We start from the raw sequence: 27,227 nt of genomic DNA on the forward strand, positions 1-27,227 counted from the left end.
CTGTCTCATTTGAACGAGGTTTTACACACCCATAGGGGTTTTTTGGCAGGAATCTCTCCTCTAGATGTATTGGACAGCGTATTGCAATTGGAAAAGCTGTTCTGCAGTGGGGTTTGCCTGAGACTCTCAGCTGTCGTGATTGTTGATTAGGAGATATTAAGCACAGTTAGTAGGGAAACTACTGATTTTCTGCATGTTAGTTTGCTCTCCCTGTCCTCCAGGGTGCTAGAGCTAAAATATAAGGAGGGTTTTAAATACGACCAAAACCACCTTGGCAGTTTCTGATAGTATGTTTTCCTCCTGCTCATTACACTGAATACTAACTGCTCTTTTTCTCTTTTTGGTTTCTGAAGAAGTCCCTGCTGGAAAAACCATCAGAACTGATGTCTCAGTCATCGTCTTTCCTGTCCCTCAGTGGCTTTTCTCTTAATCAGGTAAGCGAGGACCAGAGTCTGCAGCCCTCTGCTGCAGAGCTTGCCATTAAACTAGCTAACATGGCAGAAATCTGGGGATATCCTTTAGTTCAAACCAATGGAAAACCTGGAAGAAAACCATATGGATGCCTAATTTCAGTCTGTATCAGCAAGATTATCTTTACCTTTATCAGCTGTCTTTCCAAATTCATCCTAGCTATAGTTCTGCAGACATACTATTGAATCTTGCAGAGTTCGTGGGACCCCCTGTTGTTAGTGGAATTGTGAAGTTGACTGAAAAGGTGCATCTCAAAGTGTGATGGTGTGTAGGGTCTTATTTCCTGAGCGATGGATTCCCTGTTCTCTTCCAGAGGACTGAGCTGGTTCTTGATAAAATTTTTGTGAAAGCTTTGCAGTCCAGCCAGGAGAAATCTGTCATGATTCAGAATGTGATGGACTTCATGTTAAATAAAATGGTCAAAGAAGAGGGGGCTGGGGAGTGAAAAAGGAGTTAGGAAAATATATTGATCTATAACTGTTTCCTTTGTACAGTGTCAGTATTTGAAATAAATCCAATACCTAAACATTTACACTTAACGTTTTGGCAGGAAAGATATCCAAATAACAGCATGTTCAACGAGGTATATGGGAAAAACATGAATACCAGCACAAAAACAGAAGTCACCCCTTCAGTTGCCCATCAGGAGACTTCACTATATTCTCTCTTTGAAGGGACTCCGTGGTCTCCATCCCTTCCAGCCAGCTCAGGTAATCCTGGTATGGTTTTTCTTATATCTAGTGATTTAAGAGGATTTGAGTTAATTCTGAACCTACTGCAAGTTAAATGTAACTGGAAATTAAAAAAAATACCTGCTTGACAAGGTGTCTGAAGGTTTCTGTTTTTCTTTATATATCCTCAGAAGTATGAGGGGATTCTGTAATTAATACAGCATAAGAACCTGGTTTTTAATTGAAGTGGTTGAGCAGGATTAAAGTTGTAGGAGGTATTAAATCCTGAAATCTCTTTAACTTAGATTCCTGACAAGCATTTGTGAGTAGGGCTGAAACTCAAAGATCCATATAATTTGTGTTGCCTGTTTGGAAAGAGCTGGAAGAACTGGATTTCATAATGTAGATCTTTGAAAGAGAAAGAAACTGTATGACCGAAGAGTGTGGAAGAAAATATGACAGTGGGGTTTTTGTTTTAGTTTGGTTTTTTACTGTTAAGCAGCCTACAAAGCAAACCAGCTTTTTCCTTGGTAATTATCTTAAAGGTGTAAAATGTAACTATTAGATCATGACTTTATTTTCATTAAAAATCCAGAAGAGTGTGAAGGGAGGAATTAGAATTAGTTGAATCTAAGAAATGAGTGGATTTTAAATAACATCTGCACTGGATGAGATTTTTGGTTGCACTGAGACTTTTGCAACCAACCAGGAATAACTGTTGTGGGTGAAATGGAAGGAGCTGCAAAGTGCTTTTATTCTAGCAGGATTTACGGCTCACATGGTTTCAGCTTTCTCTCCCTTCAGCTCTTCATTCAAGACCACATAGTTTCCTGCCACCCTGCTATGGTGTCTTGTCTTCAGTCATCATTCTGTCCTGACTGCAGATAGGCTTCTTCATGCTTGTTCTTCTCTTCTGCTCAGTATTGGCATCTGGTCTGAATTGCTTAAGACTCATAGAAGTGTAAAACATTCACAGACTTGGGAGTTGGAACTGTAAACTTAAAAACTCCTCAAGGTCTAATGTCATTTTTTTTAGTGGTTTGTCAAGCTTGGAGACAGATTATTGGGGGTTTTTATTTTTGAGAAAAGTTCTTCAAGAAACCTTGGGAAAGCTCACTTTGGTTAGCCAGCCGTCTCGGTCTCCTGGTTTTTGGTTTTTCTGGTAAGCACACGTATACATTAAGCACAGTCCTTCTGTTCTTGTATATGCACAAACATTTTCACTTGGAACTTAGGAATTTGCATTACGCTTGTGTAATGGAGGGAATAAACACTGACCTTCAGCACTGGAGAAAACTGGGTAATGGCAGAATTTGCAGCAGCACTAAGAAATTCAAAATCAGGAGGCTCCTGCTGTTTCTGTTGACCTTTTTCCTCTTGCCTTGTAATCACTAGATCATTCGACACCAGCCAGCCAGTCTCCTCACTCCTCCAACCCCAGCAGCTTGCCAAGCTCCCCTCCAACCCATAACCACAATTCTGTTCCCTTCTCCAACTTTGGACCTATTGGGACTCCAGACAACAGAGACAGGAGAGTCGCAGACCGCTGGAAAACAGATAAGCCAGGCAAGTGCTGGGTTTCAGGCTCGCATGAAGCCAGCTGGTGGCGGTTGTTTGGCGGTGGTTTTGCTACCTTCCTTTGAACTTGTCTTTCTCCCGTTTTAGCAATGGGAGGGTTTGGTCTGGACTATCTCCCAGCAACATCGTCATCTTCGGAGAGCAGCTGGCACCAGTCCAGTGCTCCCAGTGGCACCTGGGCAGCCCAAGGCCCTCCTGCTATGGAGGACTCCTCAGCTGTGCTTATGGAGAGCCTGAAGGTATGTTTGACTGAAACTGTGCTCAGGAAGGGGCGTTTGTCTGTGGGGCCAGAAAGTCCATTGATGGGCATTAGAGCTCAGAAACTGAAGGGGTTTCCTGCAGATTCAAATGTGGGAGGTGTGACCAGTGCTGGAAGATGTCACAGTTCTCCAGTTCTTGCTGGTTTAGAATATTTTGTGAAACAAGACCAGGCTGGCGGAAGTGGAAGAAATGATAACATTTGCTTTGACTAGTCTAAAATTAGTAATCGTTAATGTGGGATGAATTTTTATGGTAATGAGGATTCTGGAGGAAGATAAGCTTCTTCCAGGGAGCCTCTTTTTAGAAGGCCTTCTTTGAAGTCTGGATAGCTTTCATGGTAAGCCAGGTATGAATGATAAGAGAAGAGGAAGAATACAGAAAACTGCTTTTTCATCTGAAAGAGCAGGGCTCTCTAACGCAAGGAGGTGCTAGTGTTGGCTGTTTGTTTTTAGTCCATCTGGTCCAGTTCCATGATGCACCCTGGACCCTCAGCCCTGGAGCAGCTGTTAATGCAGCAGAAGCAGAAGCAGCAACGTGGACAAGGTGCCATGAACCCGCCGCATTGAGACAGAGGTGGCAACCCTTGCAAACGAAGGCTCCATAAACCATGGCATGTTGGGTTTGCAGGACTGGCCCACACAGTCCTGTGCAGGTGGCAGCCCTCTCTTCTGTTCCTTGCTGTCAGGAGGGCGTAAGTGCTCCACCGACCCACTGAGTGTGCACAAAACGTCTGCAGTGCAAGAAAACATCATCAGGAACTCTCCATCCCTGGGCTCTCTGGAGGGAGAGAGGAACTGCTGTTTGTCTCACTCAGTGACCCGATATCACCGCCTCTCACCTTCTCCATCGTGCATGTCCCCAGCCACATGGGAAGTAAAAGCTGAGAATGAAGGGCAGATGGGAGAAGCCAATGAGAACTTCTCAATCCTTTTCCTCTCTTTGGGGAGATAAAATAGGAATCCATTAATGATTGCTTTGCTGACTGAGAATGTAGTTGAAATTACTCCTAAACATCTTTATTACTATCTCAGTAGTAAGATCACACTGAATTCTTCCGTACACAAGACGTGCTTCGTAGTCAGTGTGTAGCAATGAAAGCCCCAGCTGCTGCTCCAGTCAGAGGTGGTGGGTGGCGAGGTGGGGCTCTATCTCCTGGGGTAACGAAGGACTTTCATGAAGGAGAGTCTGGCACTTGACACCACTTCACCTTTCACCCAAAGGCTTTGGCAAGCCCGTGGGTGGGTTAGAGACTCCAGCATGAAATGCCGCCCTCTCAGTAGGTGTTTGAGCTATAAATGGTGACGTGGGGCATTGCAGCACTCTGCTGGACAAGCAAGTTAACTGCTATGGGGTTTTAAATTAATGTTTGATTCCTGTACATTTTACTGTAGCATAGTGGCTAGCCCCACAAAGGGCAGGCTAGTCTGTGCATTCACAGCCTGACTCATTTTAATAGGTAGGTAGAAAGCTTTCAATGGTTTTTGGGTTTTATTTTTATTTTTTCTTTCTCTCTCCATCCTCCCATCTTTGCTGGATGCTAGTAGTTTCATTACCAACGTGCGACATCTCGCAGAAAATAATCAGGGGTCCAGCAGGGCTGGGTAAAGCCGACAGTCAGCCTGGACAGTGTGGAGTGTTTGCAGCCCCACAGGCACACATCAGCTCTGCAGAAACCCGTCCCTCCGCGCTCCCCGCCCCCAGCTGCAGCCCCAAACTTTCAGTTGCGGAATGAAATTCAAGGCACCCGTGGACACACATGTGTAACACACGGAAGAAAGCATAGTGCTGTTCATATGTGAAAAGGTGCAGAAGGGAAAAGGAAAACGTTTTATTTGCTATTTATTAGAGGGAAGGAAGACTGGAAGCTTCGTTAAAGAGAAGGACAGCGTTTTTGTTAGGTTTCCCAGGGAAGTTACGGAAACAATCTCAATGTCCGTTTGCTGTGTTTAGCAGTAGGGGTTTGTGTGACGATTCAGGATCTCTGAGCTGGAAGTCAGCTGCAGAGCAAAGCACATGCAGGAGCCGAAGTGACACTGGAGTCTGAGCAGCCCCAAAGAATACAAAAAGGGAAGACGGAGGAGACACGATACCCCTCCGGGGGTATGAGCAGCTCCCCCACGATCTCCACCTTAGCAGCATCACTGTTCTTTGTTGCATTTCGAAGCTGTATTTCCTTTAAAAAAGTCCAAAAAGTGAAATTCCCACTCAGTGGTAATACAAACCAAACCCCTCTGTACTTCCCTCCAGCCCTCCCGGTTTGTGTATCGAGCTGTGCACCCAGGCAGCTGCGACATTCCAGTGTTTGAACCTTCAGTCACTGACTCTTGCACCCTAGACGAGCTAACCAGGTTCACCATCTCACTCCCGGCAGTGCCAGGGTCCCAGCTGCACGTTCCACTTGTGCATGAGCATCTGGCCTCGGGAATGCATCCGACTTGGCTGGGATTCCCGTCCTGCCCTCCGGTGCCTGGGGGAGCAAGGGAAGGGGCCCCCAACAGAAACTGGTTTGTGTCGTAGGCTTTTTTTGTGTTTTTTGTCTGTCTGTGCAAGAACTGCAGCTGCTGAAATCAGCTTTGCCTTTAATTAAACCATGTTCTCTCCATCCAGGTCTGTGTGTAGTGTTTATTTCCCGTGTAACTTGGCTACAGGCTTTTAAAAATGCGTGATTTTTCTGGAGAAGTTAGAAGGTTTGAAGTTGAATTTTTATTTTTTTTATTATTATTATTATTTGGGTCTGTCTAAAAGAGAACTAAATAAATCGCAGAGATTCTGTCATGGGCTCAGTGCAGATAATTGGATCGTGATTTTGTGCTGTCTGTGTGCAGTGTGTTTTACATGCCAAACCAAAAATCTGGGGCGGGATTAGCTTGCAAAGCTGCTCTTCAGTTGCAGACTGAACCCAGTAGAGCACACGTGGTGGGAGCTGGATGACACAGATCCTTCTGCTGTTTGACCCGCCTGCAAATTGGAGTGTTGCTCGTTTGCAGCCAGGTTTTAAACAGCATATTTTCAAATGTGTCAAAGAAGACCACGGAGATGCTCCGGTTTTGGAATGACAGGCGTTCATTGTATCCAGGCTAGTTTTCAGAATAAGTTCCTTTTAAAAAATAAAAACGGTATTTAGGTTATTGGGACAGTGGGGTTGTGCAGAACTCGCGTGATGGGATCCGAAGTGGGGAAACTGCTGCTCTTGGCACCTTGGAAGCAAAACGCTCCCAGCGCTGTAGGTGGCTGGCTGTGGCTACAGGTTGCGTGGCGTGAGGATGCAGCAGGGCAGGTAATTGTAAAATGCCAGAAGGACCAGCTGTCAGTGGCCAGGGGTACGGTGAAAGCAGTGCCAAGGGCGGAGAGGGGCAAACCTGTTGGGTAAGGAAGAGGGCAGCAAAGTTGTGTGGGCTTTTATAAAGGGGACAACTTCGCTGCTGCGTGACCTGCTGAGATTCCAGGCAGTGCCTTTCTGAGTTGCTGTTCTGGCTGCTGAGAAAAAGCTTTGAGATCCAGCTCCCAATGGGGCAAAGAATGTATATATTTGTATTGCCGAGGGGTTTAAAAGTCACCGGGATTTTGAAGTGAATTATTAACCGGAGCAGGGTGAGGCTGCATGGTATCTCTTAAGCTCTTGGGGTTGGCAGTAGTGTTTTAAGGAAGCAAATGCTGTTCAGCCTTTCCTGTTCTATAGCTTCTGGGCAGGGCTGTGAATTCAAGTGGCGCTGCCACCCCATGGGTTTTCCCAGCTGCTGGCAGGTGTGTTTAAAAGCTTTGTCAAGGGTAGGGCAGGTGGGACGAAGCAAGTCTCTAGACAAACATGGGTTTTATGGGTTTTAGGATTGAATATTCCAAACAGGAAGACAGTTAGCAAGTTCTTAATAAGTACATGTTTTAGAGAACAATGCAAAAGGTAAAAAAACCCTGAACACTGAAGCTTTTAATACAAGTAGCAATAATATTTAAAGTTCATTTTCAGATGCGGTGATGAATATGGAAATTTCTTAATCGTAGCAGTTGAATTCTTAATTTCTTTCCACATCCACAACTTTAAGCGGCACTGAAATCACATCTCCAGGTCTTTAGCGTTAGACTTTTGAACGAAGGCGGATGGGAAGATGCCTATTTTCCCATTGCACTGGCCTTCTAACCAGTCTTCGTTCACTGGAAGATAGAATAGACACAATTTTTGTCACCCTAGGGATACACAGGAGCATAATAACAGTCATGTGCTGCAGACAGAAGATCACCGTTCTAAGGTTTTCTGCTGATGAAGCTTTTAGCCCAGTGGAGAGAGGAACGTGGAAGAAAGGGGCTGAGGAGGAACGAGGTAGAGATCAAAGTTGTAAGGTAAGAAAGAATGCACTGCCAAATGAGGGTGGGAAAAGTAGATCAAACTAGAGACTGAGGGGCATAGAAACTGCCTTGAATAGAAGACAAATGGAAACAAAGTGAGTGTGAAGAGCAAGGAAATGATCTGAGACCTTGGGTGTCCTCTTCAAGATGCCAACTAAAATGTATTTTCATCTGCTATTCCATGTTCCTATCAAGAAAAAAAAAAAAAACAACCAACCAAAAGTCTCTGCTACCCTGGATTGAGTAAAGCTTAGAAGCTCTGAAAACTTGCTGTGGGGGAACTAAATGAGGTGAGAAACAACTTTTTAATGGTAATTACTTAGCTGAGCTGTGAAGTGGAGAGTAGGATTTGGGGGTCGGGGGTCGGGGGGTGTCATCCATGTTGTGTGGAGCAAAACTTCCCCGCACAGCGGTGGAGAGGGGACTGCGATGGCTGTTGTACTGCTGCTGCAGTGTGCGAGCCAGCACAAATTAGTGATAGAGCTTCATACAGCCAGGTATTGTAGGTTTTTTGCCTTTAAAACTGTTCCTTGATGCCTTGATTTCACTCAGAGGCTCAGCTGAGGAGGGAAGCGGATGCCCCGTTGCAAGGTCTGTGTGCAGCTCTTCGCCTGATGCGGGCTCACCGGCAGCTTCTGCTGAAGCACAGTAACTTTGTCCTCCCCTCCTGCGCAGGCTTGAAAGGATCCAGCTCTAAACCATGTACTGGATCTTGCTGACATTTAGTCTGTTTTCAAGCCTCCGATCTCATAGAAGCACTTACAACTTAATATTGAAGAGGACTGAGCTGATGGAAGGTGGTACCCTTCCCTTAAAGAGAAAACCAGCCGGGTAAAGGTGCCAGGTGAGAGCAGTAATAGTCTCCAACAAACTGATCAGTAAGCTTAAACACAGCTCGAGTGAAACTCTCCCGTCTTGAAAGCGTTTGGGGAAGGGGATGGCAGAAACAGGGGCGTGATGAAAATACGTTGGAAGAAGTGTGTGTGCCGCTGCCACTGGGGTGGGAGGCGGGCGGCAGAGCCGGAGGAGCTGTGCTGCTGCAGCACGAGGCAGTTGCTGTGGAGGGAGGCCCTTGAAGCAATCCTGCAGGCTGGGGGTCCCGCGGGGCTCGCGGCTCCACAGAACGGGCTGCTGAGCCGAAAAGCCTGTCCTTCCTCAGGAGCACGCAGAGCAGAGGCTTGGGTGGCAAACTGCGGCTTGCAGGAGAGGCTTGGTGTCGGTGAAGGCTGCCTGAGCCAGGCTGTTGCTCTGCAGGTCCCCAGCATGAAAGGGTCTGCTTCAGGGGACGGGAGGGGGCAGGGGAAGGGCTCGAAGTCCCTAGTGAAGCCTGTGGGCTCCACTGAAGGAAGCGCCTCCAGCATCTGACCAAATCCCTGAGAGTTTTTGGCCTCACCAGCAGAGCTCAGAGGGCTGGAGCCCCTCTCCTATGGGGACAGGCTGGAAGAGTTGGGGCTGCTCAGCCTGGAGAACAGAAGGCTCCGAGGAGACCTTTTAGCAGCCTGCCGGTGCCCGAAGGGGCCAACAGGAAATCTGGAGAGGGTGGTAGGACGAGGGCAATGGTTTTAAACAGAGTAGATTTAGATGAGCTATTAGGAAGAAATTCTTTACTGTGAAGGTGGTGAGACAGTGGAGCAGGTTGCCCAGAGAAGCCACGGATGCCCCACATGGGTTGGACGGGGCTTGGAGCAACCTGGTCTAGTGACAGATGTCCCTGCCCACAGCAGGGAGGTTGGAACTAGATGATCCTTGAGGTCCCTCCCAACCCAAACTGTTCTTTGATGATACTGTGATGGGAACCCTGAGCTCCCCCTGACCTGAGCAGCAGCTGCTGCAGGCACTTGGCATCTCAGGGTCAGACCCCCACTCTCCCCAGAGCTGGGAGGTCCCTCCCCTGCTGCAGAAGCAGCACCATTACCTTTGGATAAAACAAGTATCACGTCTCCTGCCTGGAACTCCAGGTCTTCAGGTTGGGTGGCTTCGTAATTGTACTGCGCTACCACTTGGGTTGGTCCAGTCTCCTCCGGCGTTGCCTCCTGCGGCGACTCCTCTGGTTTGCTGTCTGGTATGAACCCCTCTCCCTAGGGCAGGAGATCCGTTGGTAAGGACACCTTTCGGCTGCTTTTTCTTTGTATCAGGGTAAGGGGGACAAGCTAGCTGTCACCGACCTCCGTGATATCGCACCAGACTGTCAGACAGTTGTCCTTGCTCTGGCTCCAAGCTGCTTCCAGGTTCTCCGCGCTCAGAATCACGAGTGCCTGGCTCTCCGCAGGCCTGTACCTGGGGGTGTGGGGTGAGGGGGGAGCCCCAAGAACGTGCTCTGGCTCCCTGCGGTGAGCACTGCCTCACCTCAGCTGGGTGTGCTCGGGCTGGAGCTCCAGTTTCTCACAAACCATGGCCAGGAGCTCTGTGTAGGAAGCACCTGGCTTGACCTGCAGGGCAACCGTGTATTTATAATGCACCTTGAGGACATGGGGGCTGGAGATGGCCGCTTCGGCCTCCTGCGGACGATAAAAGTGGATGTCAGAGCTGACGTGGCTTGGTGAGGGCAGGGAGAGGGACTGGGATGTGGAAACTGCAGTTGTCTGAGCCAGATCTGAGCTTCAGGGCATCAGCTGGCTGCTGGCCAGGGAGGCATCTCTGCTAGCCCATGCTGCCCTTGGGGCAGGCCGGCAGTTGTGCCACCCCAGCTATGGTCGGGTGTGCGGCTCCTTGGCTTTTTAGGGAGCGCAGTAACAGATTAGGCACGTGGCAACCAAACTGTGGCTTTTGGGTGACCAAATTTGAGGTCTGTCCACCCTCCAACCTCCTTTTTGGGAGGAGAACTCCCAAAAAGCAGCCCTGGCCACCTGGTTGGGTCCTGATGACCTGCTGGCCCCTAACCCTGTTGTTATGTTTTGGGGAAGCTCCTGACTGATGAAATCCTGAACCATTTCCAGGGCTGCAGCGCCTGCCAGGCATGCCACAGACCTTTCAGCGTGCAATAAATGCAACTTGGTGACGCCAACGGGACCTCTGGGCCTGCGTTTGTAAGATGTTACCTTTGCTGCATCTCTTGGCTGTGTGGCAGTAGCAGGAGCAGAGTCTGTGGGAGGAAGAAAGAGGTGGCTCAGCAAGTGGGACAGGGTAAACATTGCTGCTAAAGACGCGTTCGGATCTCCTGCAGCCTCTCTCCCATCATTATCTGTGGACACCAGCCAACCCTGGAGCCAGCAGTGGTCCCTCGAATTGATGCAGTATCAGCTGTGGTGCAGCTTATCTGTAAGATTTAGATACAACCACCGAGCAGAGGTCTGGGCTCTGCACCTTCCCTCTTAAGAGGGATGGGAGCTTTAGGGGTGGGGTGTCTTTCCTGGGTGGATTTAATATAGAAATAAATGTCAGCTGCTGGTTTTAGTGTCTTTGCTCTTCTGATCTCCCTAGGTCCACACCAAAAGCCGGAGGCAATCCCTGTCCTTCACCGGGGTCATAAAGCCAAATTCAGACCTCCAGGTAGGGTGGTTCACGCAGGTGTGTTGAAGCCCCCTCACAAGGATCTGCCCTGCGTTTGGTCAGTACTTTGACATGACTGTGCTCGTTGTGGGTTGAATGTGGTCCCACTGCTCGATCTGTGATGGCTTTTGATGCCATGAAGATGCTCTTTGAGGTTGTTGGGTCCCTGAGCTCTTTGCCCTGCACTGCTGTGAGCCACAGTCATCTTCTGTATCACCTTGACCACTGGACAGCCTATAAGGCTACTCCGCTTGGGACGCGAGCCCTGCCCCGTGGTTAGCAGTCTTTTGGGCCACCTTTCCCCACCACCAACTGGCTCAGGCCCACCTCAGACCAAGGGCCTTGGCAGTTGGTTGGCTCCTGTTCCTATTTTGCTTGGCTGGTTGACCATCGATAGCCAGAATGAACGGCAGCAGGTGAACCTCTGTGTGGCACGCTCTGCGCAGTGGGGTTTTCTACCCCAAATGGGTTTCTCCTACAGCAACGTGGAGCTCACGTCTCAGCTGCAGGCTCCTACCTCTGAGTGCCATGGGATGTTTTCTAGAGAGGTCAACTGACGGTGCTTTCTCCCAGCTCTTCAGCTCAGCTCGCGTTCCTGTGACCCGCGTGCCCCTCAGCTTTAAACAGCAATTTTGGACCGCGCATCTGAGCACTTGTGTGGCAGCGTGGATGCAGGTGGCAGAGCCTTGTTTCAGCTTTCCAGTATCCTGAACCAGCTGTGCTGGGAGCAAGGTGGTGGCCCTGGTGCTCGCATCCCTGCCCCAGGCCTGCGATGTGGGGCGCCGGGTAGCACCGGCCAGGAATCCCCTTCCCAGGGCAACCACAGCCCCTTCAAACCCAGCCCAGCTCGCAGCAGCAGCCGAGCCATGGCAGTACCCTGCTCTCGGGGAAGCCTGTAAGGAGCCTTCTACTCCAGGGCTTGGACAAGCTGGGTCACTTGCCTTGATCCTGTCCCCAGGGCCTTTTTGCCATTAGTCTCTGTGCTAATTGAGAGCACGGCGCGACTTGCTTTCCTCAGGGACCTACGTGCTCTATTTCACTCCGTCCTCAGCACTGCACCTGCCATCTCCGCCTCCTGCTTTAATGGCTCCCCGTCCTTGACCGCAGATAGGTCCGAGAATGAGATGGAGACGAGCTGTAGGCCTGGTCTCAAAGCGCGAGGACGCAGTGCCGAGGAAGCCATCCCAAACCTGCTGCCAGGGGGGTCACCCCTAAGCCCCCCCCGGTCCCTTCAGCGCCCTGCCACTGACCTGGTGCTGGCCGCCGCGGCTTCTCTGGAGCGGTGGAGCTGGGTGACTCTGGGATCTCGGCTTCCAGAGGGATTTCCTCCTGTGCCAGATGGGAAGAAGGTAGTGCTGCCAATCCCACCCTTCCTCAGGGAGCTGGGGTGCTGCTGCCTTGGGGTGCTCCCCACCCCCCCGCTATTTTCCCAAGGTTTGTTTTGCTACCCCTTACCTCCCCAGCATTGCCAGCCACCACCCTGGCGGCCATCAACACACCAGGTTTTGCAGTTCTCTGAGCTCACGTTAAGGTGACCGTGAGCCAGAAGAACCATCCCCAGCATTACGAGGGGGAGGGAGTTGCAAGTATGGGTCCTGCTGGAAGGTCCAGAATAGGTGGTGGGTGAAGGTGTGGGGTTCTGCCCTCCCTGGGACCAGCGTCTCCTCCTGGGCGGCCTCACCTGGATATGCAGCTTGTTCTGGAGCTCCACTGGCTCGAGGTAGTTGCAGGGAACGATCCCTTTCTGTGGGGGAATTAAAGCCCGGTGGTGACTGCTTGGCGAGGAGGCAGCGCGCTGCTGGGCTTGTCCTTGCCCTGCACCTGGGGGAGCCCGAGGCCCCAAGGTGGGGTGCTGCAGGTTGGGTGGCTTTCACTGAACCCTGTGGCCTAAGCCAGGGCGGGCTTATAATCAGAATAATCAGAAACTCATTTAGCTGTCAGCACGACCTTGCCATGCAAGTCCTCTGCAGAGCCTCACGGTGTCTGCCCCATCGTTCGCCCCCTCCTGCCACGCGCACCCCAGTACCTTTCCGTTGAACATCACCGTAGCCCAGTTGTCCTTCTCTTTCTTCAGGACAAAGACGATGTTTCCCGGCAGGACCTGCAGCTCCTCGGTGGTCTCGGGGATGAACTCGTACAGGACACGGTGGGGCTGCCCTTTGAGGGCCCTGGGTGCGGGAGCAGGCGGCTCAGGAAGGCGGGCGATGTTGGCTTACTTTGTAGGGGGAGCCCAGAGCTCTGCCTCCTTGTTGCTGTGATCCATTCCCTGTCCCCCCTGAGTCTCGGGTGCCGGCTGGATGCTCAGCTGCGGTGGTGCAGGAGGGGGCTGCACCTGGCTGCCTGGCTTAGCAGCACCATCCATACTTCATCCAACTTACCTGAGGATTTCGGGGGTCTTGGGTCTGGGTGGAGGACCAGAGGCCTGCCAGCAAGAAGACAAAAAGAAAACTGTTGTTAATCTGGAGGGGTTTGGTTGCTTTGCAGAAGTGTCCTGCAGCTTCTACCACACCTGCCGTCATGCCTGCACGGTTCCTCCCTCCCCGTGCTGGTGTCAGGCTGGGTGATTTGAACCTAAGGGGGGGTCTTGCTGCTTTGCAGCTGGCTGCGGCAGGTTTTCAGCTCTGCCACCCTGCCCCATAAAGGAGCTGTCTCCAGAGCTGCGGGGAATGTCACTGGCTCTGCCTCTTTCAAGGAGCAGTTCCCAAATTCTTCCACCTGCAGTTGGTTTTCAGACGCACAATCCTGTTTTGGCTCGTGGCTTCGGTTTCAGCTCACAGAGGGCTGACATCAGGGATCAGAGATCAGCTGGGTGCAGCTAAGTTGTCCTTCCCCGTACCTTTCCATTACCGTGCTTGTCAAATCCCCTGCTACCGTCTTAGTGCTTTACAGTCTCTCTTGCCTAAGTAATTTAAGGTCTCTGGAGGCTTTTATCAACGCTCCGAAGAAGCTGCTTGAAACAGGCCTGACTCCTGTGGCGAGGTGTCAGCGCTTGGCTGCATCGAGAAGAGCGTATTTTATCTGGTGTAACGGTGCTGTAGGCTGCAGTGGCTGTGCTGCACCTCATCCTCTCAAAAAGCCCCTATAAAAACTCCCAGGCAGCGTTAGAGATGGGAAGGTGCTGCCGCATCATCAGGAAAATGGCACGGGAAATGCAAAGGGCTTTGGGAGCTGGGGGGGTGATGAAGAGCGAAAGCAGAACTGCTCGTTTCTCCACTCAAGCTTGGAGAGATGAACCCTCGAGAATGTGACAGAGGCTGTGAGACAGCTCCCTGCCACCAGTCACCCGCAGCCCTTGCGGGGGTGGGGGATGTGCCATCAGGCCACCGCTTCCCTTCTGGGGGAACCCGCGTGACCTCAGCCACAGATGTAGCTGGGTTTGGGCTGCGCTTTCTGATGACAGAGCGAGCAGCTGAGATGTGGGGGCAGCATCTGCCGCCTCCCCACGGCAGTAGCAGAAAGCTCACGGTGGTGATGCTGCTGTTCGGTACCCACTGTAGGCCAGAGCCCTGGGCAAGCTGCGGGATGGTACCCATCCCCACATCCTCCTGAGCTGTCACCAAGGATGCTGCTCACTGGTGGTGCCTTACCTGTGGTTGGAGTGGAGCAAATCCTGAAAAATTGTCCTTGTCCACCACAGAGGCTACCACCTAGAGCCAAAGACAGACAGGTAGTGACAGGTGACTAGTAGATCCTTCTTAGGCCTCTGATGTCCCTTCTCCTCCTTTGCTGTTTGCCAAGCCAAGTTCCTCAGAAGGCTTCAGGTCCAAGAAGGGCTGTGGTGTCAGGCTAAGCATCTTTGACTGCAGGCTGAGTGCCGCTGGCACCAAAACTCCCCTCTCAGCTGTGGTAAGTTCTCAGCTCTTGGCCTCGCTGTTACCGTGGTTAGAGGCGTTATAACCCAGGTTCCCCTTTATGTTTTAATCACCCATGTTGAAGGGAGCCAAGGCGCCCAGCTCAAGCCCTTACCTCCTATAGGTGACTTTAGACATAATTTAGCCATTTCATAAACGTTTGTGTGCATGTTTCTGGGGTGCCCCTGGCACCCAAGGAGCTGGTTGGCTCTCAGTTGTCCAGTTCCCCAGTGCCTGCACAGCCAGTGGTCCCTTTTCCAGGGGGCACTGCATCCCGGGACCTGAGCCCAAGGGCGGTATCCCAGTGCCTGGATGTTGCACCCTCATGGGAAAAAAAACCTTTCTCACTTATCTGAGCTAAAAAGCTTCTTTCAAATGGAGCAGGGAAAGAACTGGAGGTTGGTTGTGGGTGATAGATGTTAAATAGCTTCTTTTGTGCCCCCTGCCCCCCCCCCACCCCCCCACCCCCAAAAAAAATATCTTGGCTCAAGTTGAAGCTCCAGTGGGACCTTATGGGACCTTAGTACCTTGCTGACTGACTGTCCCTCAGGTCTTGCTAAGGAGAGAAGCTGAAAATAGGCCGTGCTCTGCAGAAACGTGCTTTTAGGTCCTCTCTCCTTGCAGAGTCCCTGTTCCCCACCAGATCCCTCTGTGCCATCTCTCCCTCCATGCCCTGAGGCATGGACCAGCTCCTTATATCTCTGGATAGATGTCTCTCCCACTGGGCAGCAGGTAACAGCTCAGAGGGGTGGTGAGAAGGATTGTCAGCAGCAGTCCTCAGCCCGCAGGCTTGGCCCAAATAAATAAGATATTTCTTTTTTACCATAGCCTTTCCCAGGTAGTCCTTCTTCTCCAGCTGAGCCACTTGCTTTTCGTTTGGTCTAAACAGCTTCCCCACGGGAATGGCCACCAGCCCACAGAGCTTCTGCTTCTGTAGCACAGAGAGGTCATAGCTCTTCAGAGGTGAGAGCAGGGGCTGCTTCATGTCCCCTTCCTTCTCCCTCTGGGGTTAAGGTCTTGCTCCACGAAGTCCACCACCACCACAACAGCCCAACCCCAGCCCTGGCACGGTCCTTTTAACCTGGTCTTCCCATCCCTGTCTCCCCAGTGACCCAGAGCTCATCTCACCAACTCGTGTCTCACCACAACATCCACGCCTGCTGCGTCTCTCTCCTGCTCTGCTAAAGCCATAGGTAAAAGGTGGGGGTTCCATCCCTGGGATTTTTCTCCCTCCTCCCTGTGGGGCTGCTGCGAGCGAGCACAGTGGCTGTGAGACCCGCTCCCCCCTTACCAGGATGGCTTCCATTGCCCTGTCGATCTTGTTGTGCTGGGGCTCGCTCTTCATGCTCATGGCCAGTGTCAGGTGCTCCTCAGCTTTCTTCCAGTCCTCCATCGTGGCGTACACCAGCGCGATGTTGTAGAGTATCTGCCAGAGGGATGAGAGCAAGGGACCGAGCTCTCGGAGCAGCCGGACCATTGCCAAGAGGGTAGTGGCGCTGCGCCGGCTTGCTTGCTTTTTTGTAAGGCGCAAGGAGAGGTTGGCTGTCTTCTCCTTAGGTGTCCTGAGCTGGTGAACAGACCGTTGGGATCAAAACTGCCAGTCTTTCTCACCTCACAGGCAAAGAGCCTGTACCGCAGCCCCAGGATCTTGTAGTCGATGAGCTGGTTGCCTCGCAGCTGGGCCAGCGCCTCTTTGAAATCCTCAATGGCCTTTTCATGGCTGGGGAGCAGAGGACAAGGGCGTCACCACCTCGTGGTGGCAATCTGCCTGCTTCTACGTCCTTACTTGGGTGAGTTTAGTTGTGTCTCTCATATCTCTTGCAGTGTTTTTAGACACCCCAGGGGGAGGAGAGATGCTCCAAGGCTGGTGTCAATCCCAAGACCGCTCTGCTGATGCACAGGAGCCTGTTCTGCCTTGAGAGGTGGTGGTTTGGCCCCTGGGGTACCAGCCTGCCTGGGGCCATCCTCAGCTGGAGGCTGGCAGCTCCACAAGCAGCCAAAATGAAACTTTAAACCCTTCCACTCACTTCTGCCTCCGGTAAAACACGGTCCCCCGCTGGAAATAAGCCACTGCCAGGTGCTTGTCGCAGCTGATGCTCTGGGTGAATGCCTGCACAGAGGTAGGAGTGGGGGAAAAAGGGGATAAAAAACTTTAAAAAACCTGAGGACATAGAGCAATTCTACCTGTTCTGCTTTAGCCAAGTGGCCTAAGCTGGGCTCTGTGGGCCGCGTTTCCTTGCAGTGCTGGGATCTGGGTGGTGCAACCTGTACCAGGCTCCTAATTTTTTTGAGCTGGAACCATCTGCCACTGCTCGCTTGGCAGCTTAGTGCCTCTGTGGTCGCCTCTCCGGGAGAGGGAGGGCGAGCAGCAAGCTGTGCGCCTCTGCTGCTGCTTCACCTCTGCTTCACGGGGGAAACGGGTTCAGCAGGACCAGCCCGGGGGCGATACGCTTCATCCCAGCTTTAAAAGGCCCTGAGTCCTTCCCTCAGATCATGGCCCTTAATTCCTCCCTTCCCCGTGGCGTCCATCGGGCTGGCAGGTCCGTGAGCAAACTCGCCGGTGCCTGCGAGCGGTAGTAGCGACCGTAAGGGCTGTACCTTACCTCCTCCGCCTCGACCAGCTTCCCCAGGACAAGGTGGATGCAGCCGATGTTAAAGCAGATTTTGGCAGGGGGGTTCTGGACGGCCATGAAGGCATCCAGGGCCGCCTGCCAGTCCTTGCCATCCGCCGCGCACACCCCTTCTTGCCACAGCTGGATCGTCTTCACCAGGGACATGGTGCGGCGGGAGTGGGACGGGGGGTTCCCGGCCTCGTCGTGGGTGTTGCCCCTCTCCTCGTCCTTCCTTGTGGTGCTGCTCAGCTTCTCGGTAGCTCCCTTCTGCTCGTACTTCTGCCTTCGCTGCTGCTCGTGTCGCAAACGGGGCAGGAAGTGTCCTCACGCCACGGGATGGGGAAGTGGCCAGGGGCCACCTCTGCCGCCACGGAGCGTCTGCTGCGCTGCCACAGGTCGCATGCAGCCACTACTCACCCCTTCGGGTTTTGCCTCTTTGGGTTTTTCAAGAAAAGCCGAGGATTTCGTCGGCTGGGGGGTTGGCCAGGTCACGCTGAGGCTTGCAAAGCCACAGGGGGAGCGGTGCTGCTGAGCCCCCCGTGCCCTCCCAGCGCGCTCCTTGGTGGAGGTCACTGCTGAATGGTTTCTGCAGGCACCTCCTGCCCGCCCAAGCAGGAGGGCAAAGCGCAGCCCAAGGCCCAGCCTGGGGGACCTTTTGGTCCTGCCCACCTCCCAGTGAGGAGCTCTGGTGCTGGGGGTGCGCGGAGATGCCCGAGTTTGGGGCTCTTGGGGGCAGCGGCCATGCTGCACTGAGCCCCCGGTGGTGGTAACTCACTCGGTCCAATGTCTTCTGGCCAGCGACCGCAGGGCTCCGACCTGCCGACTCAGAAGGTCTGGAGCTGGGTGCTCCACGCATGGTTTCCAAGTAGTTTTGGAAGTACTTTGCCTCTGTCGCACCTACCAGCGATGCAATGTGTATTTTGGGAGAGCTAAAAAGAGCAAGACTTTGCCCTCGTGTGTTTGCTGGCACTTCCCCAGCAAATTGCATAATGTGAGGAGCCTGGAGGAGGCTTTTGTTCATCTGACTCCTGCTCAGAAAGAAGCCCGAGGTGCTGAGCAGCAAGGACTTGGGTTCTAAGCAAAAGTAGGACCCAGCACATCCCTGAACCTGGGGCTTGCTTTGGTTCCCCAGGTGTAAGCGTGCCCTCAGCATCCCTCTGCGCCCTGCTGGCTCCCGTGGGCTTCCGATGGGAAGGGGGGGGGAGGCGCTTCGACCTCCAGAAAAGCAGAGGGAAATGCAACCAGCTGAAGTGATGCTAAAGGAGGGGGCTGAGGATAACAACGTGGTGAGTGTGCAAACACCCCTCTGAGATGCCTTTTCTCGTTCCTGTGAGGAGCGGGAGGCCCCATCTAGCAGGGAATGCCTTATTGTAGGGATGATTTTCTGCTCGTTTCATTGTCTGAATTGTTGCACTGCTGGGTCAGGTTTATCCCAAAATCGGGACAAGGGGAGCAGGAGGAGGATGCGAGATCACCCCTGTGACAAGTTTTTCTTTTTCTTGCGTTGCACGGCAAGGTGGGATGTGAAAGGTGCGAGCACAGCAGATGTTCACAGCAGCTATCCTCCTCCTCCGTTACTCTTTAACGTAACCTTCAAGCAACCTCAAAGCCACAATAGACTCACGCCTTCTAGTTAGAGGGAGCCTCTTGTTCCCCGTTCTCATGCTGAGCTGATTTAGCAGGCAAGCTTGTTTTTTCTACGATAACGTACAAGAGGAAGTGATGGTGATGCCTCCCGTGGGAGATTCTTGGAATCTGGCACAAAGGCAGGTTACCGAGAGATGGGTGAGAATTACACAGAGGTGCCCGGAGCCCAGCTGGGGTCTGCAGTCAGGCTTGAGTCTGTGTAGCTAGAGCATGTGCAAGTTTATCATCATTTCTGGAGAGGAAACCCCCACAAAAAGACTGATCCGGGCACTAGGAAACATTACAAATGAGGGAAGACCAAGGGGGCTGACCTTGTTTGGGAGGAGATCTGTAACGCGGGAGGAGCGGAGGAGGCTGAGCATGTCCAGCGCCTTCCCTGGAAGCAGCTCCGAGCTCTCTCTGCACAGGACCCGAGGGGGTTTGGCTCATTGCAGTGGCGGGGAGCGAGGCAGGGGCCCACGGGAGCTCTTTGGCCAAGCGGTGGATGACCGGGAGCTGGGGGGGGGGGGGGGGGGGGGGCTGTGCTCGGGGCAGCGGGAGCCCAGCAGTTTCTCTCGGCTGTTACAAAAGCAGTATGTGACTGATACGGTGCCATTGCCACATGCTCCGGCCGGAGCTGAAGGCAGCGGTGGGAGGTTTGCAAACGAGCTCAGAAGTGCTGAGCCTTCCTGGCAGAGCTCTGCAGGTGCTGTCGTGTGTCCCCCCCCCCCGAGCAGGTCTGATCGCCATGTGGGGTGTTTTCCATTGAAGGCTTCCTTCTCACAATAGGAAGGGAAATGTGTTTTGCAAAATTGAATCATTTAGGGATTTTTCTTCCTTGCCCACCTTTCTGTGTTTTTTTTTTTTCTTAGAAACCTGTTATGCCATATTGCTCAAAGGATTCAAACGCTCCCCCTGCCTGGGTGGGTGCAAACGGCTGCTCTGCCAGGATGAGCGGGGACAAGAGGGATTTGAGGCCAGGAGCTGAGGACGGCCGCCACCAGCCCCAAGTGCTGCTAGCTGGAGGTGGCGGCTGCGGTGAGCTCCTCGCCGTGGCACAGGCCAGTCCCATCCCTGCGCTTCACTGCTGGTGGTCCTGTTAGTGCTATGCCGGGATTGTGGCTGTGCTGGGAGCACTGGGTGCCCCCCGCTGCGTGCCTGCCGGGATAAGCTCAGGCTCTGCGTCACCATCGGGGTGGCGGAGTTGGTGCCTGAGGATTTAATGCTGCTCTGGGCTCGCTTAGCTGGTGACAGCCCCCAGACAGAGCGCTGGGGGCTCGCTCCCCGTTGTGTTTGTGTGGTCCACCACTACGAGCAAGGTGGGATTTGAATAAGTCCATTATTATTTTTTTAAAAAACTAGATTTTACTTTTTACCTCCCCGTCAGTTACCAGAAGAGATGCCTTCCTGCAAACCTCACGCTGCTGCCCTCACATCGGTGCGTGTCCTTTAGCACGTCCCCGGACACCGATGCAGAAGGTGTATACATTTTGTAAATGTTTCTGAACACACCCCAGCCCAGCCCGAGGGGGCTCTGGAGAACAGGGAGACCCCTCCTCGGGTCGCCTCCGTTTATCTAATGCCACCTAGAGGTAGCTGACCTGCTTTGATACCGTTTTGGAAAGTATTTTTTACTTATCTGGGATTACAGCTTTTTTTTTTTTTTTTTTTTTTTTTAAATGAGGATTGATTGGTGTCTTCATCAAATCTGGACGATTGGAAGGAAACAGAGAGGCCAAACCCAGCCCCCGGGAGCCCGGTGAGGACGTGCCCAGGCGCGAGGCTGCTGCATGTAGGTATGGTTGGAACCTGGGTCGTTTCTGGGTTGTCCCAGCAAGGCTCGGTCCTCCGTGCACCCGCTGCCTCCCGTTGTGCCTGTGCTCTCTTGAAGCACTTAAACAAGAAAAAGCATCCTAGGAAGGCAGGGAAGGAGGGCACCAAAGGGCTGTGGGTAACCACGCCAGCTTCTGTCTGCACCAAGGCCCCGAGGACACGGGGGCTGCGCAGCGTGGCACCCCACGGGCACCCCGGGGGAGCGGGCAGCAAGGCGAGGCAAGTGGGGTGGCAGAGCTCAGCTGCTCCAGCTACGACGCAGGGATGGCAGCGTGTGGCAGCTGTGGTCGTGCGGGTCTCTTGACTGTCCCGGGGAAAATGAGGGAGGAGGAGGTGGCACAGAAGGGGAAAGAGACTTGTACGGAAGCTGCCTTACCGATTCCCGAGTTGAACGTGGTGCCATCAGGAACACTCTGAGCTGGCTGAAGGCATTAGCTCCCTTTCTGCAAAGCAGTGACTGGGGTAACGAATGTGCAAAGCCCTTCGGATGTTGGTGCCCAGCACCGTTTCCGTATGCTTGGGCTTTTAAGGAGTTCAAGCCGAGTGCGTATGCCATCGGCTCCCACCCACAGGACAAGCCCAGGACTGTATCTGTGCTTAAATTATTATTAAAACCAACAATTAAATGTTCGGTCTCTTGGAGGTGAGGCCAGCAGAGAGAAAAACAAAAGCCCAACTGTGGAGTCAGGAGTTTTGCTCCACACAACCACCTTGCTGGGCCATTACCCTTTTCCTTCTTTTGTTCTGGAGGAAGCCTCGAACATTAACAGTTGTGAGGAACTTGCTCTGCGGCTGCCACTTTTGCACAGGCAGAGACATCTCTAGTAGTCCTGGTTTGGAACATTTTTGTTATTTAATTATCTCACTAAAATCATCTCAGATTTTTTTTAGCTGGATGAAGCTGTGCACGTGTCACCATTACATACAGGTACAAATAACCACCGGAAAGGAAGCCTATCAAGAAAAATAACGGAGGGCTGAAGTTTTAGGGCTTGCTGTCTTACTGTTGTCCGTCCTGGAAAAGCAGCCTGCTGAAACTCCAAGGCATTTCAGACACAGAGTAAATGTTCAGTGACTGTTTATTGTCTGGTCTTTATTATTATTACAAAAAAAAAGCAGATATCAAAAAACAGCAAAGATATCACAAGTTCCCCAACAGTTTTACACAACTGAACTGCAGTAAAATGGTGAATGTAAAACACAGGGTTTTCAGTTCTGGCCCTAAACCTTCAGTGGTGACCTGTGGTCTGGGATGCCCTGGGCCTTCCCAATTCTTTTTACAGTACTCTTAGCGTGGAACCCAGTCTGCCCGCTAGCTAACACGCTGTAGCACAACGCAACAGGAATGTGAACTGCCTGGTATCCTTTAAGACCCTGTACACGCAGAAAACAGAGTATGGGAGCTCCGCAGGGATGGTGTGGACACCAGTATGCGTTTCTCAGATTATCCCTGGCAGCCGTTTTGTTGTGCTTGACGAAAAAGCAAACCACTTTCAAGTTGCTCAAAGGTGATCTGCTGTGTGAAAGCTGCTTTTTCTTCTCTGCAGGATTTTTGCTCCCCAAAATAAGAGTTCACTGGGTTGGGCTCCAGCGTAAATGGACCATCAACCTTTTAAATTCTACCATCCAAACTGCACGACGGGTAACTTCATGCTGCTGTGACTTTCCCACTGCAGACCCAGCGTCTGACTGATCACAAGGAACCTGAACAGGCCGTGAGATGTGAGGTTAAGGAAAATACTCGGCTCTCTGGAATGATAATTGGGGCTGGAAAGGAGCCTTTGCTTTCTGTCCTGTTCATGGCTGTAGGTTCAGAGGTTGACCAAAGGAAACATGGTCCAGTTACCCATATTAATAGCTGCCCCACTTCTCAAATACGGATCTTGCATCACAACACTGCTTGGCTAGCGAAAAGCATTAAGACACTGCCCTACGTCCCTCAGCATTTGCTTGGAAAGTCAGGTCCAAATCTGCCACAATTATCCACAAATGCAAATCACCCTAAACATGAAGTTATATATGTCGCTATACACGTCACTGAAATGTTCGCGAGTACCAAATATTCCTGTTAGAAATAAAATTGCACCTTCATAATTTTCCAGAACTTAACAAAAAAGGTATCACGATATGCATTATTTGTCAGGTACGAAAGAAGCAGCGAGAAGGCAAGCTGAGAGACAGGCGCTGCCCACCGGGCAGCAATGGCATTTGGTTGGTTTCTGTACCAGCTCTTCCCACACCGTGGATGGCAAAAAACCGCTCACTGCTGGATTTAAACCGTTTTCCTGGCAGTCAAAACACGGACAATGGACCCTACTCCTCCAGCAGCCAGGGCCTGACGAGAAAAACACGGCAGGTTAACACCAGGTCAAGGCAGCTACAGGTTGGAACGCCCGCTGATCAGAAAGGCTGCCCAACTGTATCTCAAACAAGCATCTCCCTGCCCGTTAACATTAAGAGGAAAACACCAGCGCTCAGGGTGCCAGGGAAGGATAATCACATTCATGTTCAAGACAGCTATTTAACAAGCTTTGATTTTCCTGCATAACCAAGTTGCAAATTTTGCTTCCCTCTAGGAAGGAGATTCTAATTCCATCTGCTTGAATCTCCAGATCAAACCACTGTGTTTGCCTCAGTCTAACAGAAAAACAAAATTTAATCGTAGAATCTTTACCTGAGAAGCCAGAACTGGGCACAGGATATTACTCAGCTGTGAGCTTGCAGGAGCATACCCTCCTCACAGCATCAAATGGGGTGTTTTTTTTAGTTTTACCGGATGGAAAGGTGGTTCTTCTCAGGGTCAGCAAGCATGCCTCGGACCCAAGAACCTGCTACCACGGATAACCCAGCCAAGAGCATGCCCTGTAAACGCACCTTCTCATGCCACTGCAGCAACACAGCACTGCTGTTGTCAGAAGGGCTCTCAAAGCCTTTGTAGATGTACTTCATTAGCAGGTCGACACCGTTCTTGTCCAGTGACTGCACTGCCTTCTCAATATCGTTGGCTTTGAAAGAGATGAGGACCTTCAGGACAATACTTTCTGCGCGATCCTGTCAACAAGTAAGAAAGGCAGAGGTATGTTCATTCTCATATACGATACATACATTCTCATGTAAGATGCATCCAAATACTACTCATCTCTCAAACTGAACTAGATTTTTTTTTCTCTTTAACAATTCTAAAATACATTCGAAGAGGGCGGTTTGTGAAGACAGCTTGTGGTAATAACACACAACAGACACATGCTCCCAATGATAAACAGTGTAAAAGAGTTTAAACGCATTTATCCTGCTCTAGGTTTTCTACCTCTCTGCTTGCATTTGCATTTCTCCACCTATTAAATAAAGTTATGGCTAAATAATACATTTTCATATTGAAACTCAAGGTCTAGCACATTCCAAAGGAATTATAAGAATCAAGTACTCGTCTGGCTTCCCTCACCACCACAGCCCTTTCCTTTGTACTGTTTACTATGATGTAACTATTACATGCCATGGAAACGCCACTGGCCAGCCTGGAAGAGGTGACTCCTGGAAGCTACACATTTTCAAAACGGTCAGTTTCTGTCCCAGGCTCACTGGATGCAAAACTGGCAGCATTAATATTTTGCATTAATAATGACTTGCAAGTTGATCTGGATGTCATTTCAGGCCCAGGAACATGTGCAGCACGCTTACAGTGCCGATTAGCCATGTAATCAGCAAAAAGCAGCTCTTCCTGTTCATCCATCACTAACTGTTAGAGAATGAAAGAAAAAAGGTCTCAGGTTTTGCTGGACTTTTGAATATTCCATTACACAAGTACTTCAAGCAGCTTCCTCCTACAGAATTTATGTATGTTAGTTTTCTTGTCCCATTTAATATCCCACAGCCGCTTAGCGAGACATCTAACTAAGTAAAAACATAAAAGTTCTACAAGATCAACTACAAATTAAGGCAAAAATTAAAATTCAGTCACTCTGCCCTCTTCGATTACACTGCCTTCCTGGTGTATTCTTAAACCTTTATCAATAAAAAGCTAATGGAAACAAGCCATTAACGCAAGGACAACACTGTTCAATCTCTTACACAGCACTATCTGTAACAAACAGCTGTGAAAAAACAAACTCCTGTGAAACCTGTCTGAAAAGGTCTGGGGCTAGGTGAAAAAAAATCTCCACAGCTGGCCTGGCGAGCAGCACAGGAACGTGCTGGTGGGACTCTTCAGAAGCAGGGAGAACAGGCCTGCAGGCGCTCACCATCTGAGCAGTTGCACATCTTATCTGCCTGTTCCTCTTGCCACTGCAATTATGAGCCATTCAAGGTTTATTCTGGGGAGATTCAGGAACACATGCACATATATTCTGTCACAGGGGGCGTGTGCTTGTGTTTTCTGAGGTTTTAACGGCCTCGCTTCGATTGGATGCAGTAACCATCAGTTCTTCCTTTTTTGTAGCTTTCTGGTCCGGCTGTGCTAGGAGTTTCCTTAGTCAGGTGACTGCTGCAGTCGTGGTTCCTTGATCGTTCAGTACCAACTACATCTATGTGCTGCTTGGTCTGGATGAGACGCGGGCACCTGGTGATGTGCGGAGTTAGCCAGGGCGCACACACACAACCAGCGCTGGCAGGAGCACACACACAAAGCCTGATCTAGCACCAAGGTAAGGATACACAGGCAGATGACACCCGAGCTACAGTATTTTGAACAAGATTAAAACACCGGAGACCACAGACATTTCAGTGCCACAGAATACCCTAAAACCAGCTTCCTTGGCTTCCTCAGAGTACACCGGGCAGGGCTGGTGGGGAAGGGCTATAGAAACAGGAAAGGATTTTTAAGGAGTGACCCGTAAGCGAGTCAGTTACTATTTCACCTTCACTGCCTGGTTCTTTGTGTTGATAGGAGGGTTCTTCAGAGCCGCCTGTAGCGCGGCCATCATGTTCCCTGTGCCAGACGGTTAAGGACCAGACACCACATATTTGGAAAGCAACAGAACCAGCTCCAGGCCAGCGTGAGACCTGTAGCTGGCTTGTGCATGACTGAAAACACTTGAGGTTCAGCGGCTGCAAAGATTCCCTCAACAGATAGCACAATTACGGTGTAAGGTGGCCATTATTAGGTTGTCTGAGGAAGAGGCAGCGCCAACAGGAAGCTGTACGGCTGCAGCGCCGGAGAACACTTCTGAGGCCCTCTGCTTCATGAACGGGGATCCAGGTTAAATAAACTATCCCCCGCCGCTCCGGCAACTCGTAGCCCTGCGCACAGGCCCCCGCTCGGTACAAGGGCCTCCACCAGCCGGTGACAGGGGCTGCTCGGGAGCCGGCTGCGGGCCCGGGGCGCTGCTCCCCGCCGTGAGGGACGCCCCGTCCCGCCAGCCCTCCCCGCCGTGAGGGACCCCCGGCACCGCCCTGCCCCAGCCCCAGCCCCCGCCAGGGCACGGCCGGTGGCCCCGCTCCGTTCCGCGGCGGGAGCGCCGGGTACGGATGTTCCCATAAAAGGCGGCCCCAGCCGCCGCGCCCGCTCCCCGCCCGCGCCGCACCACCCCACCCCCTCCGCGGCCGCTGCTGACGGGACTATTTTCCTGCTGGGCGGTGGAAGGATATTGCCGCAGGCACGAGTCCACCTCGCCCTCGTCGGGCCCCGCTTGCCCGTCGCCTCCTTCCTCCTCATCCACGAACTTGTTCTCGTCGTACTCGTCCACATCCACCCGGCGGAACCGCGCCGACGACACCGTGTGCTTCGCCATGGCCGCCCCGCTCGCCACCGCCCCGCGCAGGCGCCCTCCGCACCACCCCCCCCGGCCGCACCACCCCCGCGTCCTGCGCCTGCGCGCTGAGGCGCTGCCGTTGCCGGGCGGGGCGGCAGCGTAACAAAGGGGTGCTGCGTTGTTGGGGCCCCGGGGTGCTGCGTTGTTGGGGCGCCGGGGCCGTTGGTCGCGCAGTGCTCTGAGGAGCGGTGGCGGTCATGGGTGCCGGTTGTCTCTCGTGTCTCCGCGGGGTGCGAGACGGCGCGACACGTGGCGGAAGAGACGGCGTTCTCCCCGTCGCGGGCGGTTCCGAGCAAGGCAGGGCCCCGCCGTCCCTGGCCAGGGCTGAGGGGGCGGGGTGGGCCGGGGCGGCGCTCCCCGGAGCGAGCAGCCCGCGGCGGCGCCTGAGGGGCCGAGCGGCCGCGCCGCCGGGGTTAGAGACCGGCTCGGGCTGGGCGTGTTGTGGGGCCGGGGGTGCCGGCCCCGGTGCCGCTGCCGGCCGGGTGCCCGCCGCTGCCGGGCCAGGCGGGGCCGGCAGCGTCCGAGTGCAAGAAAGCTGCTCGGAAAAGGCCCCCGGGCCTTGGACAGTGAGGGCACCCGATGGATTCCAGCCCGTTTCTGCCCCTCGTGTCTCACGAGAGGCGCCGGCAGGCGCTTGAGTTTCCAAGGGGGATGGATCTTCTGCCGGGGGCCGGGGGCCCGCCGGGCAGCGGCTCGGGGTCTGGTTCCCTCGGGCCCCTCGGCTGCGTGCGGTGCCTGCGGCCGCAG

General features: G+C 52.5%; 3 protein-coding genes across 10 annotated transcripts in view; 1 reads left to right on the forward strand and 2 right to left on the reverse strand.

Moving 5' to 3' along the window:
- Positions 1-5,587, forward strand: part of SMG7 (SMG7 nonsense mediated mRNA decay factor) — a 53,925-nt gene extending 48,338 nt beyond the window's left edge. For all 6 annotated transcript variants that reach the window (XM_037404848.1, XM_037404844.1, XM_037404845.1 and 3 more), the window contains 5 exons: positions 354-434; positions 1,022-1,181; positions 2,538-2,708; positions 2,808-2,959; positions 3,434-5,587. In XM_037404848.1, the coding sequence (XP_037260745.1) occupies positions 354-434; positions 1,022-1,181; positions 2,538-2,708; positions 2,808-2,959; positions 3,434-3,547 (678 nt within the window). In that variant the 3' untranslated portion in view covers positions 3,548-5,587. The remainder of the gene's footprint in view (positions 1-353; positions 435-1,021; positions 1,182-2,537; positions 2,709-2,807; positions 2,960-3,433) is intronic.
- Positions 5,588-6,787: 1,200 nt separating this feature from the next.
- NCF2 (neutrophil cytosolic factor 2) lies at positions 6,788-19,389 on the reverse strand. Of its 3 annotated transcripts, XM_037404850.1 has the most exons (15): positions 17,266-19,374; positions 16,690-16,772; positions 16,274-16,382; positions 15,954-16,088; positions 15,486-15,593; positions 14,399-14,458; positions 13,190-13,233; positions 12,838-12,979; positions 12,493-12,555; positions 12,062-12,140; positions 10,361-10,404; positions 9,669-9,820; positions 9,488-9,599; positions 9,238-9,400; positions 6,788-7,130 (listed from the first exon to the last, which is right to left on the reverse strand). In XM_037404850.1, exons 1-15 carry the CDS (start codon positions 17,437-17,439, stop codon positions 7,033-7,035), a joined length of 1,566 nt encoding a protein of 521 aa, XP_037260747.1. In that variant the 5' UTR covers positions 17,440-19,374; the 3' UTR covers positions 6,788-7,032. The 3 variants fall into 3 exon arrangements, 2 of the variants coding, with proteins under 2 accessions (XP_037260747.1, XP_037260748.1); XM_037404851.1 differs by lacking the exon at positions 15,486-15,593 and having other exon boundaries at positions 17,266-19,379; XR_005106844.1 differs by lacking the exons at positions 6,788-7,130; positions 9,238-9,400 and having other exon boundaries at positions 9,508-9,599; positions 12,267-12,555; positions 17,266-19,389.
- A 2,405-nt stretch (positions 19,390-21,794) lies between these two features.
- Positions 21,795-26,522, reverse strand: ARPC5 (actin related protein 2/3 complex subunit 5). Its single transcript, XM_037404852.1, has 4 exons — positions 26,317-26,522; positions 25,587-25,659; positions 23,608-23,784; positions 21,795-23,068 (listed from the first exon to the last, which is right to left on the reverse strand). The coding sequence occupies exons 1-4, from the start codon at positions 26,457-26,459 to the stop codon at positions 23,006-23,008; spliced, it is 456 nt and encodes a 151-aa protein (XP_037260749.1). The 5' UTR covers positions 26,460-26,522; the 3' UTR covers positions 21,795-23,005.
- Positions 26,523-27,227: the final 705 nt, after the last annotated feature.

Source organism: Falco rusticolus, chromosome 11, assembly GCF_015220075.1.
Source record: "Falco rusticolus isolate bFalRus1 chromosome 11, bFalRus1.pri, whole genome shotgun sequence".
In the NCBI taxonomy this organism is placed as follows: Eukaryota; Metazoa; Chordata; class Aves; order Falconiformes; family Falconidae; genus Falco; species Falco rusticolus.

What these genes read in the sequence shown, in the direction of transcription:
- NCF2 (XM_037404850.1), bottom strand. Translation starts at nt 17,439, where the DNA reads ATGTCCCTGGTGAAGACGATCCAGCTGTGGCAAGAAGGGGTGTGCGCG. An exon ending in GTGTTTTACCGGAGGCAGAA is followed by an intron (nt 16,383 to 16,689) that starts GTGAGTGGAAGG and finishes TCTGCTCCCCAG; the next exon opens with CCATGAAAAGGCCATTGAGG. An exon ending in AGAACAAGCTGCATATCCAG is followed by an intron (nt 12,141 to 12,492) that starts GTGAGGCCGCCC and finishes CATCTGGCACAG; the next exon opens with GAGGAAATCCCTCTGGAAGC.
- ARPC5 (XM_037404852.1), bottom strand. Translation starts at nt 26,459, where the DNA reads ATGGCGAAGCACACGGTGTCGTCGGCGCGGTTCCGCCGGGTGGATGTG. An exon ending in GTGGACTCGTGCCTGCGGCA is followed by an intron (nt 25,660 to 26,316) that starts ATATCCTTCCAC and finishes ACCGTCTGGCAC; the next exon opens with AGGGAACATGATGGCCGCGC. An exon ending in TGCTGCAGTGGCATGAGAAG is followed by an intron (nt 23,069 to 23,607) that starts GTGCGTTTACAG and finishes TTTTCTCGTCAG; the next exon opens with GCCCTGGCTGCTGGAGGAGT.